This window comes from Stigmatopora nigra, chromosome 18 (assembly GCF_051989575.1).
Source record: "Stigmatopora nigra isolate UIUO_SnigA chromosome 18, RoL_Snig_1.1, whole genome shotgun sequence".
NCBI classification, from domain to species: Eukaryota; Metazoa; Chordata; class Actinopteri; order Syngnathiformes; family Syngnathidae; genus Stigmatopora; species Stigmatopora nigra.
This window is the reverse complement of record NC_135525.1, coordinates 3,315,777-3,335,958: the sequence shown is the minus strand read 5'-3', so window position 1 is coordinate 3,335,958 and position 20,182 is coordinate 3,315,777. Positions and strand designations below refer to the sequence as shown.

The 20,182-nt window shown below is 38.7% G+C and overlaps 3 protein-coding genes across 10 annotated transcripts in view; 2 read left to right on the top strand and 1 right to left on the bottom strand.

The window, feature by feature from the left end:
• The window catches only part of mprip (myosin phosphatase Rho interacting protein), a 38,058-nt gene extending 36,950 nt beyond the window's left edge, over nt 1-1,108 (top strand). For all 7 annotated transcript variants that reach the window (XR_013329684.1, XM_077739487.1, XM_077739484.1 and 4 more), the window contains one exon: nt 283-1,108. Coding sequence is in view for 5 of the 7 variants with exons in the window: in XM_077739487.1 (XP_077595613.1) it covers nt 283-354 (72 nt within the window). In the remaining 2 variants the exon portion in view is untranslated. The remainder of the gene's footprint in view (nt 1-282) is intronic.
• A 965-nt stretch (nt 1,109-2,073) lies between these two features.
• Nucleotides 2,074-14,016, top strand: LOC144211920 (uncharacterized). 2 transcript variants are annotated; one of them, XM_077739492.1, is made up of 6 exons: nt 2,074-2,289; nt 3,270-5,809; nt 8,145-8,238; nt 10,827-10,876; nt 10,992-11,053; nt 12,452-14,016. In XM_077739492.1, coding segments are annotated over exons 2-6 (2,742 nt in total). In that variant the 5' UTR covers nt 2,074-2,289; nt 3,270-3,274; the 3' UTR covers nt 12,453-14,016. The 2 variants fall into 2 exon arrangements, with proteins under 2 accessions (XP_077595618.1, XP_077595619.1); XM_077739493.1 differs by lacking the exon at nt 2,074-2,289 and adding an exon at nt 2,355-2,654.
• Nucleotides 14,017-15,135: 1,119 nt separating this feature from the next.
• bsk146 (brain specific kinase 146) overlaps nt 15,136-20,182 on the bottom strand; it is a 10,876-nt gene continuing 5,829 nt past the window's right edge. Inside the window, exons 4-5 of the mRNA XM_077739355.1 lie at nt 20,098-20,182; nt 15,136-19,050 (exon numbers count right to left, since the gene is read on the bottom strand). The exon at nt 20,098-20,182 is cut by the window's right edge and continues 107 nt beyond it. Of these exons, the coding sequence (XP_077595481.1) occupies nt 18,367-19,050; nt 20,098-20,182 (769 nt within the window). The 3' untranslated portion in view covers nt 15,136-18,366. The remainder of the gene's footprint in view (nt 19,051-20,097) is intronic.

Genomic DNA, 20,182 nt, shown 5'->3' with positions numbered 1-20,182 from the left:
GTATTTTATTTTATTTTTTTTTAAATTATCTTTTTTACCCCCCTGTATACAGTACACCATATAGAATACGGGTAGAGAGTGAAATTCATGTTATAACAAAAAAAACTGTAAAATATGTTGTTTCAATGTAATATTTGTATTTTTTTTCCCCCAAAAAAAAATCTGCGAAGCTCTGAGTCCTCGGTAGCTGAACCGCGAAGTAGCGAGGGAACACTGTACATATCCAAAGATTAACAATAATCTACTGGACATTAATTTATGCTTTTCTTTCAACCCTGACAGAGTCTTAAAGAAGGATTGACACCTGAGCAAAGACTCCACCTGTTTGAAAATAAGGGCACTAAGGAGTTTTGAATGTTACGTGTCACCGCCACCTATTTTGCCGCATGCCTAAGAGTCCACTAAGCTCTCTATGACTTATGATATCACTACACACTGGTCAACAAAAGGAAACATGGTATGAAATTTGAATTTCATGCCTAAAATTTGCATTCCATGCACTTGTTAATGATGACGTTTTTTTTTTGCTGTCAACGTCTTACTGTAAATATTGTTTTTAATTGAGCATCCACCACGTGTAAAATAAACCTATGACTGCGTAAGCTACTGTTACCACCAATAATTTTCAGCATTTTTGGCGACTAATACATGCATAAGATTTAAGAATGACTCGGGTGTTCAGGTCTGTACTCGAAACGCTCAGTCATTCTATCAGCTTTTCAGCACAGATAGAAAGGAAAGAAGTGCAGATTTGCATTATTAAATGATAACCATGTTGCTCCATAACCTGGCTTCAAAGTAATATCATAGGTGGCAATCACCATGGAAGGGTTGCAGCTGAATGCACATGGATGAGGTTCTCTGACATAAGTTATATATGAAATTTTATATAGTTTTTTTTTCCTCACTGCAATCATTGTTCCAGCAGTTTAGAAGTTGGTCGTGTTTGTAGTTTATTTCTGTGACCGTCTGTATTTATTAAAATTGTTGGGATTTCTTTTTCACATTCCCTTGACTGTACTCTAATATTGTAAATATAAACCAAATACACATATTCACCAACTGATTACAGGTTTATTAGCAATAAATATTTTTGCACCCCTCATTACTTTTGTGTGGTCAACTATTTCTTGAGATCCTTTTAACTTTCGGAATTATCTGTTTTTTTACTTAACTGGAGTGCCGACCTCGAAAAAAATGTCTACTTAATATGCATTTGTAACTTTTCTAAATTGTGTATGTGCTAATCTGTCACTTGATGCTTTTTTTAGAAAAGTGTTTAAGCAGAAAAAATGTAAATACAAATGGACCAGTAGGTAAGGATAGTAATTCTTTGTATCGATCGACTCATGCCACTTTGTTTGCTATTTAGATTAGTATAGATTTGACCCTTTAATGGACAAATTCTTTTTTTTTTTTGTCTCAACGTATTTATTATATTCTTATGGGACTTATGTGCAAATTTGGCAATGAGCAATTAAAATAATAACAATAATAATAAATGAATTGAACGATTTGTTTTGGTTAACATTTTTTTAAATCGCAATGAGTAGAAATATATTTTTTAAATGGATGAAAAAATTAGGAATTGAGAAATTTTTTTTTTATTGTGGCTGAATATATTTTGTTATTCCAATTTTGTTTGATAATCTCTGAGTGCCATTGCTGGCAGTAAACATCCAGTCTTTTGTGACCTGTGTTGGCGGTGAATGAGTTAAGATAATAACTTTCGAAAAGCTGTTAATGAAAAATGTATCATCGCAAATTTCTAAAAGCCTCATTATTACAAATAACCACTTGAAATCAACTACGTGCAACGTTATTTATTGAGCCTGGTGGCATATTTCGGTTCCTTTTGCCTCTTGATATTAGTCCAATCTTAAGAAATAAAAATATTTCATAGCGATGTGCAAATTGAAACGACTGTTTTACATAGAATGTTTTTTTTTCAGTTATAATGTGCACTACGATAACTGCATAAAATGCATATAAGTAATACCTAGATCTTGCCTAACTTGAAAAATTATAAAAACGAGTTACGTCGTGTTTTATTGTGGAGGGGGCAGTGGGAAATTAACAATGTCCACGTAACTTGATTACGCACATCAGCGTTCTTGGAAAGTCAATGTGATTCTATTTATTTTTTTATTTTTATTTTTTTATTTGAGTTTTTGGAATTGTTAGATTTACCAATGTGGTTTAGTTAAAATACATGGCCCCTTGACGGAAATGATGGGTCAAAGTTTTTTTCAGCAGGACTTTTAAAACGCGAGGATACCTCCCGCCCGGGTAAGCTTGAGCTATTACCTACGTTCCGTCTTTGTTTCACCAAGACAGACACAGGCCTTTCCATGATTACGTACATAACTCGAACACGCGTTACTAAAGTCATTGAAAATAAGCTCCGAACTTAACAACTCGTGTCATTAAGGTTGAATATGCCCCCCAAATAAACATTTTTCCAGTTAATACGCATTTATATCCCTTTTTTGTTGTTGCTCGGGATAACAATTTGACAAGGTCTCTCATTAAATGACCCAAACCTTTAACATTTCTTTCCATTCCTCTTATAAAGAAGTTACTAACACAGTGACTTCACGTCGAACGGTTCAGCTTTAAAAGGTTGACTTTGAGATACATATTAGCGCTCTGCTGTAAGTACGCCTCGCCGAAATTAACACTGGTTGTTGATTAGTGCGTTCATTTGCATAATAGTTGAATGTACTGCGACGTTTATAAATTTTTCAGAGCAAGCTAAAAGTGAGAATCTGGAGGTGTAGTTCAGTTTAGCCGGGCCTAGCTAGCTGACGTTTGCTATGGCTAAGCTTTAGCCTCGAGTTGGCATACCTGACCTGTTAATGTTGATGTTAAGTTGTCAGTCACTTCCAAGACCATACTCTTTTAAACCCAACTCGTTACCGAGACACTATTTGGTGACGTTTAGGTTGAATTTGAAACGTATACTTTTAACTGTATTACGTCTTTTCTTGCGAATTAATATAAACATTCGCCCACATCCGTTTACGATGTGTCAGCGTAGTATTTTACGACTAATCGTTTCATATGCAGAAAGGAGAAAGATACGAATGCCTTTTAAAAGTTTAGTTTCCTTTCAAGTGGCGACTCAGAGTTTATCTTTATCATGAATGTATAAAGGTTTTTCAACGTTTCTAAGAAAGGGTGTGGTCTAGTGATTGAACTTGTTTCAAATAATAATTTGAATACAATATTTATATTTAAAATATATAACGTTTCCTCGCTTGTTGCAGTTGATATGGAGCAACCATCAAGGAGCCAAGATGATCTGCAACCACAGGACCTATCCACCTCAGCCATCCAAAATGTGGTTGACCTGACCAAGAAAGGTAGCCAGAATGTCATGTCCTGCATCGGCCAGCACCTGATCCACAGGCCAGACTGGCACTCAACCTCTGGATTACTGGAGACCACATCCTTGAATGCCTCGCACCAATCCACGGATCAAATTCAACCTGACAATGCCTTGTCCAACACCACAGTAACCCTATCCTATGTGAGCAGGTCTCACATTTACTCAACATCTCAGCCTCTGACCGGTTTGCAACCCATCTGCAAATTCCCCCTTGCCCCTTCTTCTGAGGCTGAGAAAAGAATCGGGCAGACTGCCTATACACCGAATCAGTATTACTTGGAACCTATTTGCAATCCAGTGGACCTCGCTACTAAGTCTTTCCATTCATTATCTAAAGCTCGAGAGATTGACGAGGCATATCTACCACATCAGCTTTGTGAATTAAATGGGGCTGTGAATTTGAGTACGACGACCAGAGAGGACCATAGTGTTCCGGGGAGCGTGGAAAACAGTGAAGGGTTGGAGAATGGGCAACATGAGTGCCGCTCAAGTTTAGGTGTGGGAACCGAATTGTCAACAGACACTCACGCAAGGAATGATGAGAGGAGGGTAAGGTCTGAGATGCTGACACAAATATCTAAAACTGAAGAGACAGTGGTCTCCAAGAACAAAGTGGCTGCAATAGAGCAGTGTTCAGTGACCAAGGACTATAAAATCTCTTTGGAAGACCCCGTCTCTCCTGCTGCTACCTGTGTGGATGATGAGGATGTATTCATGCTGCCCCTGGCCTCCAGCTCACCAAGTGCAGACAACTCTCTTCAAGTACAACAGGTTGCTTGGAAGGACTCTGTCTCAGAAGGGGGTTTTGAGCTCACGTCAGGCGTTGACAATGCTGCTAAAAGTTTAAATTCACGTGATGCAAAGAGACAGCCTCTATGCGCAAGAAGCCCAGAGCAAAAGCCTATGGTTGACTTAACAGACAATGCACGTTTGCCAAGAATTTCAGAGGACAGACCTGAAACTGTCACCTCTCAAATGAACAGCATTGTAAGCCCACTCCAAACAACTCAAAAGCTAAGGAAACTGCCTATGCGCTCAAATCGAGGTGTTCGCTTAGAAGAATTTATTATGAATCTTAATTCAAGCAGTTATAAAGTATCAGGATGCATCAATACTAATGTAGATGTTTCTAAAATTACAACTTGGGATTCTTATGCAACAAATCTAAAGAGAAATGACACGTTGTCTGATCGACAAAGGCAAAGCAAAGCAAAAGCAAAACCAAAAGTAGTAGGCCACTGTAAAAAAGATAAACCGAGTACCATTAAAACTGATCACCCACAAAGTACTACCGCTGATTCTGTTAATACATTGAGAAAATCGAATCGCAAAAGCCCTAAGTTTACAAAGAATATGCAGGAGGAAGTTTCCAACTCTGACCTGTCAGAGAATAATCCTGTAATTTCAAAGAGAAAATGCAGTTCAAGGTCAAAGTCACGGTCAAACACTTCTAAAGAAGACCCAGCTCTTCCTCACTCTGAGCCTAGATTGGAAAAAAAACAAGCAAAATGTCTACCACCGGCACGTAAAGAGCTTCCAAAGAAAAGCCGCTGTTCAGCTAAAGGTCAACCAATATCCCCAGCTGTAAGGACGAAGGTGTCCCCCACTCCCAAGAGACGACGAAAGAAGCATAAACCAAAACCATTTCCTTCTATCTTTGCTCCAAAGGAGCCAGAGATAAAATTGAAGTTCATACATTACAAAGAGAAAAGAAAGGACTTTAGGTACGATAATTTCTCCCCTTTTATCCGCATGCATACGCAAAAGTCATATACATCACTATGTTCTGTAGTAAATTACCTAGAAGAAGGCAAGGTACAGCACAACAGGGGGCACCAAGGGCTGCTGGAAAATAGTGGTAGTTTTATATCTGAATCTTTACCCAGCAGTTCTTGTCTTCTTCTGGGACGGGCATCTACTCAGTGTCAGCGCCGGGCCTCCTTCGTCTGTTGCCTATGTGGCCTTTCTGCTAACGCAATGGACTTGGGGGATCTCCATGGTCCCTACTATTCTGAAGGATACAAGCCTAGCACCAAGAAATCAAAGTGTTCATCTTCTGTTAAAAGTGACAAAGACGCTGACAGTGATTCTTCCTGCTGTAGCATTGGGGGCAGGAGGAGAAAACGTGCAAGAGTACCCCCATCCTCCAGTCACAAGCCAGCAAGTCAGTGTTGGCAAATTAGCCACCCATCAAGCTGCCACAAAAATACTGACAACACGGGAAGTCCTGCAGCTAAGCGTGCTTGTTCAGAAATGTGGAAAACCGATGTTGAGGACTGGTATAGCCCTCCGGTGCTGTCTCTTGATCCCTGTGAGTACTGGCTCCACGAGGACTGTGGCATCTGGACAGCTGGTGTGTTCTTGGTGAAGGGCAGAATCTATGGCTTGGTGGAATCTGTCAAAGTGGCTCAGGAGATGGTAAAGTGGTAACACTTATTTGTTATTTAAGACGATGTCTTTTTATTAATATCTGCATAATATTTTTTTGAAATGAAGCTTTTCCCTGGTATTTTATGTCAAATGTACCTCAATGAGAACTCAATCCAGAATTTGTTTTGTAACTTGGATTTTTCTTTAGTCAAGCATTATGTTATATTTAAATGCTCTAGTTCAGGGGTGGCCAACCAGTCAGAGACCAAGAGCCACATTTTTTACTGTGTTACCGCAAAGAGCCACATTTTTTACTGTGTTACCGCAAAGAGCCACATCACACACCTTTGCTCAGCCAGATTTATTGTAAATGTCACACACCAGCATAGTAATGAAATAAATTGACTCCTACAGTACTAACAGCACAGGCCAGTCATTATCAACAATGAACATTGTGTGCACTGTCTCACACAGACAAACTCTCAGTTCAACCAAGTCCACAAACAAAAATATAATAATTGACAATAGTGTTTTTCTTTTACTATGCATGTTACTTAGTGGGACTTCTGTCATAAAATCAGAGCCTATTTTTGCGCAACATTCGCTCCTTGTGAGCTGTCATTTATTATGAATGGCTTTTATAGCGCGCCCACCACGTGGGTGTACACCTCGCTCTCCTATTGGCTGCTCCCGGGTGAGCACTCTCGCCTTGGTTTGCCTCGCAGGGGGTGTGGCTTTTTCAGCCGACGCTCGATCTTTGGGATACTTTTTGTGTGCGCGACGCTGTTCATTGTTGCTTCTGGTTCACGGGAGCTCTCCCACTCTGTTAAAAACGTTTACTCAAATGACCTTGCTCCTACTGGGAAACTTTGAGGTATTTCCATCCCAAGCACATGCGCATTGGACGAACTCAAGCGAAGCGCACACGCAAATAAAAATAAAACACAAATACAAACTTTGATATGGACGTAAGAGCCGCATGAAACCGGGCAAAGAGCCACATGCGGCTCGCGAGCCGCGGGTTGGCCACCCCTGCTCTAGTTAATTTCCTGGTCATCAAAAGAACTGCCAAACTAAACCTTGGAAAAATAAACAGATGTGAGAAACACAAAATGAGAGACAGTTATAAGAAATGTATTTATTAATTAAAATGAATAACAAACGTGCAAAAACATTTCCTATTCATGCAGGTGCCAAGGTGGAACCAAGAAGCTAACGTTAGCAACAGACAAATCACAAGAACACATGCACTTAAACACATCTGAACAACTTCAAATTATAAATTTAAAACTACTCTGCATTAAATAGAACAGTCTGTCCTTTCCATCTTGCCATTCATTGCAGAGGCCATGATGCCAAGGAGTCGTCGCTTTTGATGCTTCCTTTCTGGAGTAGAATTTGAAAGAAAATTAATCAAATATCCATCTGTTTTTTAATACTCATGGTGAAACTTTTGCCAATTAATTTTTCTAACTGCTGCAGAAAGATACTGTACTGTAGGTTGACAGATCTTAGCATCGCATCCGTGCACTTTTTAAAAAAAGTCTCGTGCAATTTGTTTGCATGTGAGACTAATATCTTCTTTTAACACTATTCCATAAGGAAAATAAGAATGAACTTTGAACTTTTTTGTAAGTTCTACTTTGAAATTATGAAGGGGTCTTACATTTACATTTTAGGTGCATGTCGACTATGAGACATACATTGATTCATTCAGTGGGAATTGAACCCGCACATGCCCGTACCACAGACATCCGTACCTCGAGACAGACATAATATAGAAAAATAACCTAACATTGCATCATTTGAAATATTTTATTTGTGTGTTACTGCTGAAAATAACATCTGCTTCACAATTCAGAGATCGAAGGTTTGATCCCCAGTGGGTTCCAACCTACCTGTATAATGGTGTTTGTCTCCTTGTGCCTGCGATTGGCTGACAACCAATCCAGGGGGCCCCTACCTACTGCCCATAGTTCTCTGGGATAGGCTCCAGCGCCCCCACGATCCTGGTGAGGATAAGCTTAGGTAGAAAGAAAATTTAGCAGCCTGCACCAACACTTAGGCAAATTCATTAAGTGACCAATTATCCTCTATACCGGCCAGACAAACACACATTATACCTTTTGTGACAAGATTGAGAAGTTATGTATAACATACCATTTTAGGACAGTGTACTAATGGGTAGGAGGATGGTAATGACTAATGGTATCGAAACTCTACCAAGCAACTCAGCTCCAAAGTCATTATTTATTGTAGTCTCCCTCCTAAACCCGCTAAATGGCTTATGGTCAAAGGCTTTGCTTATCATGGTAAAATACATTGCAAAAGAAATCTGTAAGTGAATGCATTAGTGAAAACCTTTTTTTTTGTTTATGTGCAGATATGCTCGGGATGCTCTGTCCCAGGTGCGACACTAGGCTGCTTCTTCAAAGGTTGTCCCAGCAAATATCACTACAGGTGTGCACTGGAGGCGGGTAAGGTCTCACTGTAATATACAGCGTATTCAAAAAATTTCATGAAAATAAAAAATAAAAGCATTTAGCAATATTCCCAAATAAAAAAAACATGACAAAACTAGTTTCTACACATTGAACATAACCTTTTTTATTTAATATATGTTCAATTTGACCACACGAGATTTAAGGGCTTTTAACGAGGCTGATATATATATTTTTTAAATTAGTTCCTTTTCGATAATTACCATTATAACTATCACATCTTTTTTTATTTCAAATTTGAGACTTCAAACTTCCTTGAATAAGTAAATAAATTACTTTCCTCCTTATTCAATTATTAAAGTCTATTTATGATGTCATTGGCATTAGCAAGAGCCGAGTGTGGAGGGGGCATAAGTCACCTCTCCACAATGCAGTATACATGATGATGATGATGAGTGTATAGTACTACGCAGCCATAGTACTGATGTTTATATCAGATTGCAGCTTGTTGCCTACATTACGTTTTTTTTTTCTGCAGTTTGGGTCGATTTGTTTAGGTTATTTTTGCAGTAGTTGCAACAGAAGCAGTATAGCCGCCACATTTTTAAAGGTTCTCGCCAACATAGCTACAAAACTGCATGCCAAGCTCAATTTGACGGTCACGTCCTCTGGACAAAGGGCTTTGAAAATACATTCCTCCCAGTGTTATCAGCAAATCATCTAAATACCAGACCCCTCTCTCCTTTTTTAACCGATCTACTCTCTTGTCTCTGTGCTCCCGTTTGGCCTCACACAGCCAAATGTTATACAATTGTAGAAAGTCAATACTGGACAAAAAATTCAAATGGGACGGATGGCTAGACTCATCATTGGAATGGTAATGAAGTATGGCCCCATTACCGTGTAAACACCCCAATGACGTTGCATTCTAGTCCGTACGTATTTGTAGCGCAGTGAGGGAGGAACACTTTTGATGCCATCCAGACAGATTAAAGTGTGCTATTATGTTTCACGTGATTACAGGTAGTAAATTTGGCCAAGAAAAATAGTATAACTTCGGTCAGAAAAGCCCTTTAAGCCAATATTAGAAACACTCCCAAACCCTCCTCAGCATGTCCCAAACGTCTGTCGACCAAACGTCTGTCGACCAAACGTCTGTCGACCAAACGTCTGTCGACCAAACGTCTGTCGACCAAAGGTCTGTCGACCAAAGGTCTGTCGACCAAACGTCTGTCGACCAAAGGTCTGTCGACCAAACGTCTGTCGACCAAACGTCTGTCGACCAAACGTCTGTCGACCAAACGTCTGTCGACCAAACGTCTGTCGACCAAAGGTCTGTCGACCAAACGTCTGTCGACCAAACGTCTGTCGACCAAACGTCTGTCGACCAAACGTCTGTCGACCAAACGTCTGTCGACCAAACGTCTGTCGACCAAACGTCTGTCGACCAAACGTCTGTCGACCAAACGTCTGTCGACCAAAGGTCTGTCGACCAAACGTCTGTCGACCAAACGTCTGTCGACCAAACGTCTGTCGACCAAACGTCTGTCGACCAAACGTCTGTCGACCAAACGTCTGTCGACCAAACGTCTGTCGACCAAAGGTCTGTCGACCAAAGGTCTGTCGACCAAACGTCTGTCGACCAAACGTCTGTCGACCAAACGTCTGTCGACCAAACGTCTGTCGACCAAACGTCTGTCGACCAAACGTCTGTCGACCAAACGTCTGTCGACCAAACGTCTGTCGACCAAACGTCTGTCGACCAAACGTCTGTCGACCAAACGTCTGTCGACCAAACGTCTGTCGACCAAACGTCTGTCGACCAAACGTCTGTCGACCAAACGTCTGTCGACCAAACGTCTGTCGACCAAACGTCTGTCGACCAAACGTCTGTCGACCAAACGTCTGTCGACCAAACGTCTGTCGACCAAACGTCTGTCGACCAAACGTCTGTCGACCAAACGTCTGTCGACCAAACGTCTGTCGACCAAACGTCTGTCGACCAAACGTCTGTCGACCAAACGTCCGGGTACCCTCGGCCCCACAGTTCTGGCGTGGAGGGTTTGATCCCAGGTGGGGGCTTGTGTGGGTTTTCTCCGAGTACTCCGGTGTTCAAGCACATCCCAAAAACATGTACAGTAGGCTGGTTGAATTGGCTGGCGACCTGTCCCCTTTTTGGTGCCCATAATTAGCTGTGATAGGCTCCAGCACCCCCTGCAATCTTCGTGAGGATAAGCGGTTCGGAAAATGAAGGAATGTTTATTAGGTGGTTTGTGTGATTATTCATTCCATTTAAATTGTGTCTTTTATTGTGTGTTAGCATTAAGCTAACAGTTTTTTTAGAATCAGTGGAATTGTTTTTTTATTGTAATGCAAAATAGATGTCATTCTTTTCATGTGTAGTTTAGTTAAACAGTTTACATAAAATGGAATGTGATAAACATTGTGTGGCGTAACCAATGTCGGCACCCATTTATCCTATTCAAACACACAAAAGGTGTGGGCACCCCTGCCCCTAATGTACTGTGATGTCTTTGTTTACACCCACTTCGGGTTCTTTGTTTGCTTTGTCAACTGTCAGCACTATACGTGGGCAGGCTCACAGTCTCTTCTTATCTTTGTAGATTGTGTCCTCATCGAAGAAAACTTCTCCATGAAGTGCAAAAAGCACAAGGTGAGCGCAAATAATGACCTTGAAAACAAGCTGGGTGGTTTAAATCTGCCATTCTTTTTGTATCCTGTTGTCAGATTCGCTCTTGTTTCATGCTTAACTTTCTATCCTATCATAGGACAAGACATTCAAACTCCCAGTAGGGATACAGAATGAGCCCAGTAAAAAAAGGCCCTCCTGGTATGTACAATACAAATGGTTTTGTGGTTTCAGTGAAACTTGGACAAATAATTTAACACCGCCATGTTGTCAATCATAGAGACATTTTCCTTAGTTATTTATAGGCACTTGAATGTTATTGTAGATATGATAGTAACACTCAATTGATATGCTATCATCAAAATATTTCAAGAATTAGGCATTGTAACATAGACCTACTCATCAGTGACATGCAGTGGTGACATCCGGATTAAGCAATTTATACATTGCACTTAGTGTATGTAGCACATGGCCACATCACCAATCACGTGAAAAAGTCTATGCACCCTTCTTAAATACTCTTTTTTTTAAATAAATATACATTTTCCCACTATTTGGGTAAACCAACCATATGCATCTTATTTGAACTGATTCATATCAAATTTGGTATAAATGCAGAATTGTCTGTACCATTTTTCTAGCAAGGAGAGATCTGACTATTTAGAATTAACAATACAATGTAACTCTCAAGAACAAAGTGTGTCATAATTTAAATAGAATTGGATTTGTAATAATGGGAAATGATGTAATGAGAAAGGCTTTTTTAAAATAGTATTTCAACAAGGAAAAACTGTTCTCGATTTTAATCTTTTATAGCAGCAGTCCCCACCATACCTGTCAACTTATACATTTTTTCCATATCAAATACATTTTTCCCATATTATACATTTGTTCCCATATTTTATACATTTTTTAATCATTTCGCTATATAACAACTTGAGAGGATGTAGCGTATGGCGTATGTTTTTTTATGTACAGTATTCCCTCGCTTATCGCGGTTAATGGGGACCGGGACCACCCGGGATAAGTGCATTTCAGCGAAGTGGGTATTCCCCTTCAAAAATGCTTAATTTGAATTTAATTCCAAAATATATATATTTTTATTATTATTATTATTATTATTATTATTATTTTAGCCCCCTGTATACAGTACACCATATATAATACGGGTAGAGAGAGTGAAATTCATGTTATAACAAACAAAAAACGTAAAATATGTTGTTTCAATGTAATATTTGTATTTTTTTAAAAGTCTGCGGTAGCTGAACTGCGAAGTAGCGGGGGAACACTAATTTGTCTCTCACTGTATGTTTATATGAACTTTTTAATGATTTTCTTAGGTAATGGTGAAGGAGTCGTATTTCAATCATACTTTGTTCTGGAGACTAGTTTAGGTTTTAGGATGGAATATTCACACTGAAAATTGTTTGTTCAAGCAAACACTCCTTGTATTTAGGTCTACCGGTCAGAAAACTCCTGATAATTGGGCAAATGCTTTCTTTCATCATAGTTGTGCTTAAATTCGGCTCAATTAACATTGTTTCTTGGCTCAACTTGTTAGTCACATTTTTCCATTTGTCCCCCTTTTTTGTCTTGCAGACATTGCCCTGCCAAAACACACGTAGGCTGGTTCATTCTATCGACTGTGAACTGCCACTGTTGTTATGGACAACTCTCACCCATGAACCTTAAGAAGAAGAAAAAAACTCTAAATTTGTAAAAAGTATTTATTTATATGGGTTTCTTTTGCCAACAACAATCAAAATTTTTCAATTGACGAAAGCAATTTGCAATATGTGATTATATTTGGTTGTATTTATTTGTGCTTCCTTTGTCTAACAAGTGTTTTTTAAGTTATTGATGAAACCAGTTCATCATTTAACTAAAAAAGCTGTAGCCACTTAAGGTACCCTTTGTGATAAGAGATATATGCATTTTTTTGTCCAAAATAACGCCTTTTTAGGGGGAAATCATCACAGGGTGTTTGAATGTATTCTCTGCATGTATTTAGGTGTGTGTGTGTGTGTATGTATGTATGTGTGTGTGTGTGTGGGGGGGGGGTGTTTACAGGAAGCACTTTTTCTAGGATGGCAGTATTAGTTGACCATGCCCTCTTATTTTTCATCTTTCAACTGAAACAGCAGCTTTTAGGCTGGATTTAGGCTGCATGGTTCAAGTCCCCCAAAATTGCCCACAATGACTACAAATATGGTTGCCTTCAGTTTAAATTAATGGCAACCCTGGCCAGCTAAATAGCAAATAATGTTTAATATTTATAATAAATATTATTTCATTATTGTCTACTTGTGTGTTATTAAAGCTTCTGAATGTAGGATTTAGACGCCTGTGCATGCAGATATGTTTTCTATCAATGAGTTTTTCTTTGTGGTTATTTCTCAGTTAGAAACCCAATTGGCAACTTGGACCAGCAGTGTAAATCCAGATTTGTGTCCCAGTTTTTTTTCTCCTTAATTTGACTCAAAGCACTTTGTGTGACAACACATCTTGTAATGTTTTGATATGAATTGTGATTTCCACAACAATTACACATTAAATGTTTGGTTTTAAAACTCATTACTTCTTATGTATGGCTGAAATATCAGTTTACGTTAATACAATTTTAAAAGGCTAACACTGCTGCTATTATCCACTCATAGTTTTATTTATTGATTTTTTTCCCTCCCATACTGGGTGTGGTGTGCCACTAAGCCTTACATTATGTACAAGAGGTCCCCGCTTAGGCAGCATAGGGACAAATTAGTTCTATTGTGCGAGAGAAAATGTTTGATCCGTTCAATGTTTGACGCAATTAACCAAGAAACAAAACAAAAAATCTTTCATCTGTGCCATCCTACCCCCTGTTCTGTATACTTTCTGTCTTTCAACTTGTGTGATTATTTTAAAATCTCTATGTTGTGTGTGTTTATCTCAGGGCTGAATTTATTTATTGGTTATGGGCTTAACTGACAGAAATGAAATTTGCTTTTTATATTTTTTGAAGCAGACATTCCATCTTTTTTTATTCATGTTTTTGTTTGGTAAACAATGGACTAGAGTTGTGTTACCTCTTCTTTTTTTTTTTTTTTACCACCATCCTGCTTGCCTCATGAAGCGTTGGAGGCTGTGTAAGTGTTCCAAAATAAAATTAATTGTTGAACATTAAACTGATTTTTATGTATTGTGTTGAAAGTTGAGCTTTCTGTTCATAGACATCTAAAATATACACAAAATTTTAGGGAAATATTTTAACTATGGTCAATTATTTTTGTGTTCCATTTAAAAGAATAAAATACAATTTGCTTTAATAATCATAAAAATGCAATACTTTGGCAGTAGAGGGCACTAATGAATATCATTGGACCAAATGGGTGTATTTTTAAAAGAATAAATTGTCAAAATATTAGCATGTTTTTATTTGTTATATGAATAAATTACCCAAAATGATTATTCCATTCTTTGAAATCATTGTAAATCTATAAGGGATACAATTAAGGATGTGTAAAAGTTGTGTATATTGTAGGTATTCTGATCTGTGGTGGGCTGTCAGGGCTTGCAAGGTCCTCTGCTGGCCCATAAATTATATGAATCACAGACTGATGGTAATTATATTTTGTCCGTCAAAATCGGTCTACTGGTCGCCAGTCAAATGGTGCCATATACTATTTAAAAGAGCTCTCAAAAATATATTAAACAGTACTTAGATATTAAACAGTACTTAGACATTAAACAGTACTTAGATATTAAACAGTACTTAGATATTAAACAGTACTTAGATATTAAACAGTACTTAGATATTAAACCGTACTTAGATAACAAACAGTACTTAGATATTAAACATTACTTAGATATTAAACAGTACTTAGATATTAAACAGTACTTAGATATTAAACTCATGAATACATTTTTGAGAGCTGTTTTCAACAGTAAACTCACCATTTAACTAGCGGCCAAAAGACCGGGGACCAAACGTCCAGCGACCAAAAGACCGGGCGACTAAACGTCCGGCGGCCAAAAGACCGGGGACCAAATCTCCGGCCAGGGTTTAGAGCTAATCAGCTCACAAGATGAAGCCACTCTTATTGGTGGTCTCGTTGGACGATCATTGGTAGGCTGCGAAGGATGCTCATTGGTCAATTTCCCGCCAGGAACCAATCACGCAGCTTATGAGTGCTTCTGAGACATGTTTAGCATTCTGTACTCTAGCAAAAAAAAGTTCTTTGATGAAAAAAAGTATTTAAAAAATGAAAATAAACTAAGAAAAATAAAGACAGAAATTAAACTGCTTCAAGGAGAAATCTCAATTTTATTTTTTTGACTAAATTTGCTTTACCAGGAAGACAGTTGTATTGTAAGAGACAGAACCAAAGTGGAGTGCTTGCGATCATCTACTCACAAAACTTCACAAAACGATAATGCTGGAAAATATGCCACTGGACACATAGACATTAAAGCTCAGCTACTACTCGTAATGGGAATGATCAAAACAGGAGCCGGTGTGCATCGTCCAAACAGGAAAATTAATGAAATAAAACTACCACACAAATGAGATACTCTATACTGTCGCATGTAATCATGCGATGTAAAATCTGAATATATTTATAAACCAATGGTGCCTTCAGTTATTTTTAACTCTTCCAGCACCAGTGACAATGCTCAACATGGCACCAAATTGTCCATCTGTTGTAAAATGAAATTTTGTCTCTTGTACACGTCCAATTTATTTGAAGTGGGAAAGTAGCAGAGAATAAATAATCGTTCATTCGCTACCCTCTGTCAATAGCAGTCAGTTTAAAAACATACATTACGCATTGGAGAAATGTATAAGCACAGAAAAAACACTAATTACAGAAAATTATATTCCATATCTGAGGTTGGCTGGTGACTAATTCAAGTTGTATCTTGTCTATTGCACCTACTTTGCTGGATTAGGCTCCATCACTCTCTCGAACCACGTGAGGATAAGAAGCGTATAAGATGCACCCTTAAAATCGTTGAATTTTACACTTTTACGTGTAAAAGCCGCCCCCAGATTCACAATTTTAACCTCCACATTCATGGTTTTAATAGGGAGTACAAATGTGTTACTTTTGATTTTGTCTGAAAATCTCGCATGTGGTATTTTCTAGATACTGTATGAATCAAAAGCACATTATTAGTGTCAATATCATAAGGAAGTTAGTCATTCATCCAGTAACGGTTGTTTTCTTACTGCAAAACAGAAAATAACCAACAAATAGTAAATGTTAATTTGCCGACATCTGGTGGAAAAGAGTATAGCAACACTGTAAGTCTTGTGCGCATATAAGCCGGATCCTTGATTCAGTCATCTGTTTTTTTTTGTTACAAATATGGCTTGTATGCAAAAAAATATGGTAAATAAATTGCATAATACAGCTAAACCAATAACTTATGGTACATTCGTTTTTTGTTTTTTTTAATCACAAATCTATTCATGTAAATGAAAAAGTAGGAATTTGTTGATCATTTCTCCTTGTTACTTAATTTCTTAATTAAATTTTTCTCTGTGTATATATGTATATGCATTAATGTATGTATGTTTGTTTGTTAAATGTAATTTCAGGCATCAATAATGTGGATAATTTTTGTTTGTTTTAAAGCAGAATTTGGAACTAACATAATAATAAAGGAAATCAGAAAAACCCCTATAAAATAATGGTAAAATCTGGACAAAGGTTTGTACAGTGTTCCCTCGCTTATCGCGGTTAATGGGGACCGGGACCCCCCGCAATAGCTGCGTTTCCGCGAAGTAGGCGGGCGCCATCAAAAACGCTTATAGAAACGTATAACACGTGCACAAAAGCACCACCAAGCAAAAACATCATAGTAGTCCGGATGGAGGATCTTCTGCAGTTTTTTTGTACGTAAGAAACATCGTTATTGGGAGTTGTTGAATATTTTTTTTCTGGGCCATGACGTCATCAATGCGATTCCTGAACTCTCATCATGTTATTGACTATTTCTTTGGCCTTTTTTTTTGATGCAATTATTAATTCTTATTGAATATTTTCTTTCCACCTCTTGTAAAATGATGTAATTTATAATTTTAACTTAATATCTTTTTCTCTTCTTCTCTTTATTTTTTATTTATTTTATTCCTGAAGAAAATCCGCGAAGCTCTGAGTCCGCGATAGCTGAAGCGCGAAGTAGTGAGGGAACACTGTATTTTCTAATCAAATGTAAGGTTATCTTCAGTAACCAGTTAGTGAATGTTGCTTTATCATAATGACCAGGTTGATGAGGTAATGCTCTTCTTCATGCGGTCATGTGAGTGAGTTTAAAGTAGCAAACAACATAGCAGCTGTAAAATGGGGGAAAATGACGCGTCCACACCGTCCACATTCCATCATTGTCTTTTGTTCCATGGCCGATGAGGTCAGAGATTGTCACAAGACGGACATTTTTGCATACTGGATGATCTGGGAGCAGCCGGGACAAAGAACACAATCTAAGCAGTTGTAAAATGCACAACTGTGTCGATTGATGTCCATACGCTTGTTCTACTACTAGCTTTAGTATTTAGCACAAAGTTTCATGCAGCATTTTAATGGGTAGGTAAAGACTGAAAAAGGTTCGCACAAAATATGGGACCTTTTTAACTTAGCTTGTTTAAAAACAACTTTCATTTCATTGTTTCTTTAAAAGTGATCATTTAGATCATGAATTAATTTCCCTTGTTAGCATCATGCTATTTTTTTTTATTATATTTTATTTTTTGGGACGTTTCATTTCCTGAAAGTGGTGATATCAAGACAAGACATTAATACAAATACTACACTAAAATCGGCTAAATAGAAACTAATACGTAACATTTTTTTTGTATTATTCTACCCCTAAAACAACTTGAAGTCATGAGTCATCCCTCTTAAATGTAATGGGAAAATTGTGCTACGTTAAAAGATTCCATGACATTTTTTTCTTTTCTCATAGAGTTGCTGAGCTCAACATGCAAATTGGCATTTTTTAATGTGATAAAATAAACAAAAACGAAAAATTGACATAACGCAGGAGAGTAGAAAAAAGTGTGAAGTCGATATGTTAAAATCCCAGAAACTGTCATTTGCATTTCGACTAACTTGAAAGAACCCCCCCGATGCAATCCAAAAGAAGAGCCCAGTTAACGAAACATGATGATTTTAAAAGCACTTCCTCATAAAGTTTCTTTTCTTTCGTGAGTCTAGTAAAGTGGAACACATTTTTAATTATTATTTTTTTGTGGCACCAGTTCAAGCTTCCTATCACATCCCAGCATCTTGACTTTTATCTTTATTTTTTGCTGTCTTGGGAATATTGCTCTAGAAACGATGTTTTGACCTTTCCCATTTTGTCAAGCTCATCTGACAGGGTCTTTCCGGCCACGCCCCTTCCACAACAACATCGTTGTTAAGCGTCACGTTCTCTCCGTACATGCACCTTGACTGAACGCGGTGGATGAAGTGGTGAAAGAAGAGCACACTGGTGAGACGAGTTAAACGTAGAAAATGTCAAGGGGCTACTCAAACGCAGATCTCGATGGGCGTGGTGACGAGCATGCGGCCTCCCGGCGAGCTATTCTCCCGCGGCATCCTCTCGTAGCTATTGGTGGAAGACACTGAGCTGTTGGTGGACACGGATACGAAATGGTGTCCCCCGCCCAGTTCCATCATGGCGCCCTTGGCCGCACCGCCGTTCCCCCGCTCGGCGGCCACCGGCGACAGAGTCTGTTGTTTCATCCGCTCCACTAAAAGTTCCTCATCTTCCTCCCCAGATGATGATGAGGACATATTGTCGGTGGCTTCCCCTCGCCCGTTCCCTCCTCCGCCGGCTCTTTCGCCATTGCCGTTGTTGTTGTTGTTGTCACTGTCCAGCATCCACGAGTGGCTGAAGTACCCAAAAACCTCTTTGACGGAGCAGCGGCGCTCCTGCTCTACCGAAAGCAAACGGCGAAACATACGCAGGGCTTGCTCGGTGAAGCGTCTCCACTGGGAAGGTACCGTGTTCGTCCTCCTCCTCTGCCAACGGATGAACTCTTGGTAGAAGGAGTCAGAAGCCAGGGCTTTCTCCCATGGGAAGTTGCCGGTCAGCATGCAGAAGAGGAGAACCCCAAAGGCCCATACGTCGGTACTGTAGTCCACACAGAAACCCTCATGGCGGGACACATCACACAGCTCAGGGGCCGTGTATGGAATAGTACCGCTGACCTGTGGCGATACAAGGAGAGGTAAACACAAAAAGTCCATCATCAAAAATGGAAAAATACAGTGTTCCCTCGCTACTCCGCGGTTCAAGTACCGCGGACTCAGAGCTTCGCGGATTTTTTGGGGGGGAAAAATACAAATATTACATTGAAACAACATATTTTACAGTTTTTTTGTTATAACATGAATTTCACTCTCTATACCCGTATTCTATATAGTGTACTGTATACAGAGGATAAAAAAAAAATGAAAAAAAAAATTAAAAATAAAGAATTTTTTTTGGAATTAAATTCAAATTAAGCATTTTTGAATGGGGAATCCCTACTTCGCGAAAATTCACTTATTGCGGGTGGTCCCAGTCCCCATTAACCGCGCTAACCGAGGGAACACTGTATAAAACAAAAAGATTTAAGTGATGATTCAAATAAAAACTTTAAAAAACAATGACTGTATCAAGAGTACGGCTTATATGCGCACAAGATTTCTATACTCTTTTTCACCCTTAGATGCCGCAAATGAACATTTACTATTTGGTAGTTATTTTCTGTTTTGCAATCAGAAAACAACCATTACTGGATGAATGACTAACTTCCTTATGATATTGACGCTAATAATGGTTCAGTCCACTTTGTATCAAGGGGTACGGCTTATATGCGCACAAAATTGCTATACTCTTTCACCCGTAGATGTCGCAAATTAACATTTACTATTTGTTAGTTATTTTCTGTTTTGCAGTCAGAAAACAACCATTACTGGGTGAATGACTAACTTCCTTATGATATTGACGCTAATAATGGTTCAGTCCATTTTAGGCCACCAGTCTTACATAATGCCCTTTTGAGTGACTAACGCCATCTAGTGTGATAGTGGCAAATTGCAACATTATACAGGATCAATTTGAGATTCTTGTGTGTATGTTGAATGATATTTTCCTACATTGCTGCAGCTAAATAAGGATTTCATATTTTAGTTTTTGAAGTATTAATAAAGATATATTTCTGATTTCATGTAAAGGTGCATCAATCCTGACCAGATCTCGCCACTACTCACCCGTTTCACAGGTGATCCTGCGCGACGGGTCATTCCGAAGTCAGACAGCTTCACCTTACGGCACTCCCGGTCAAATATAAGAATG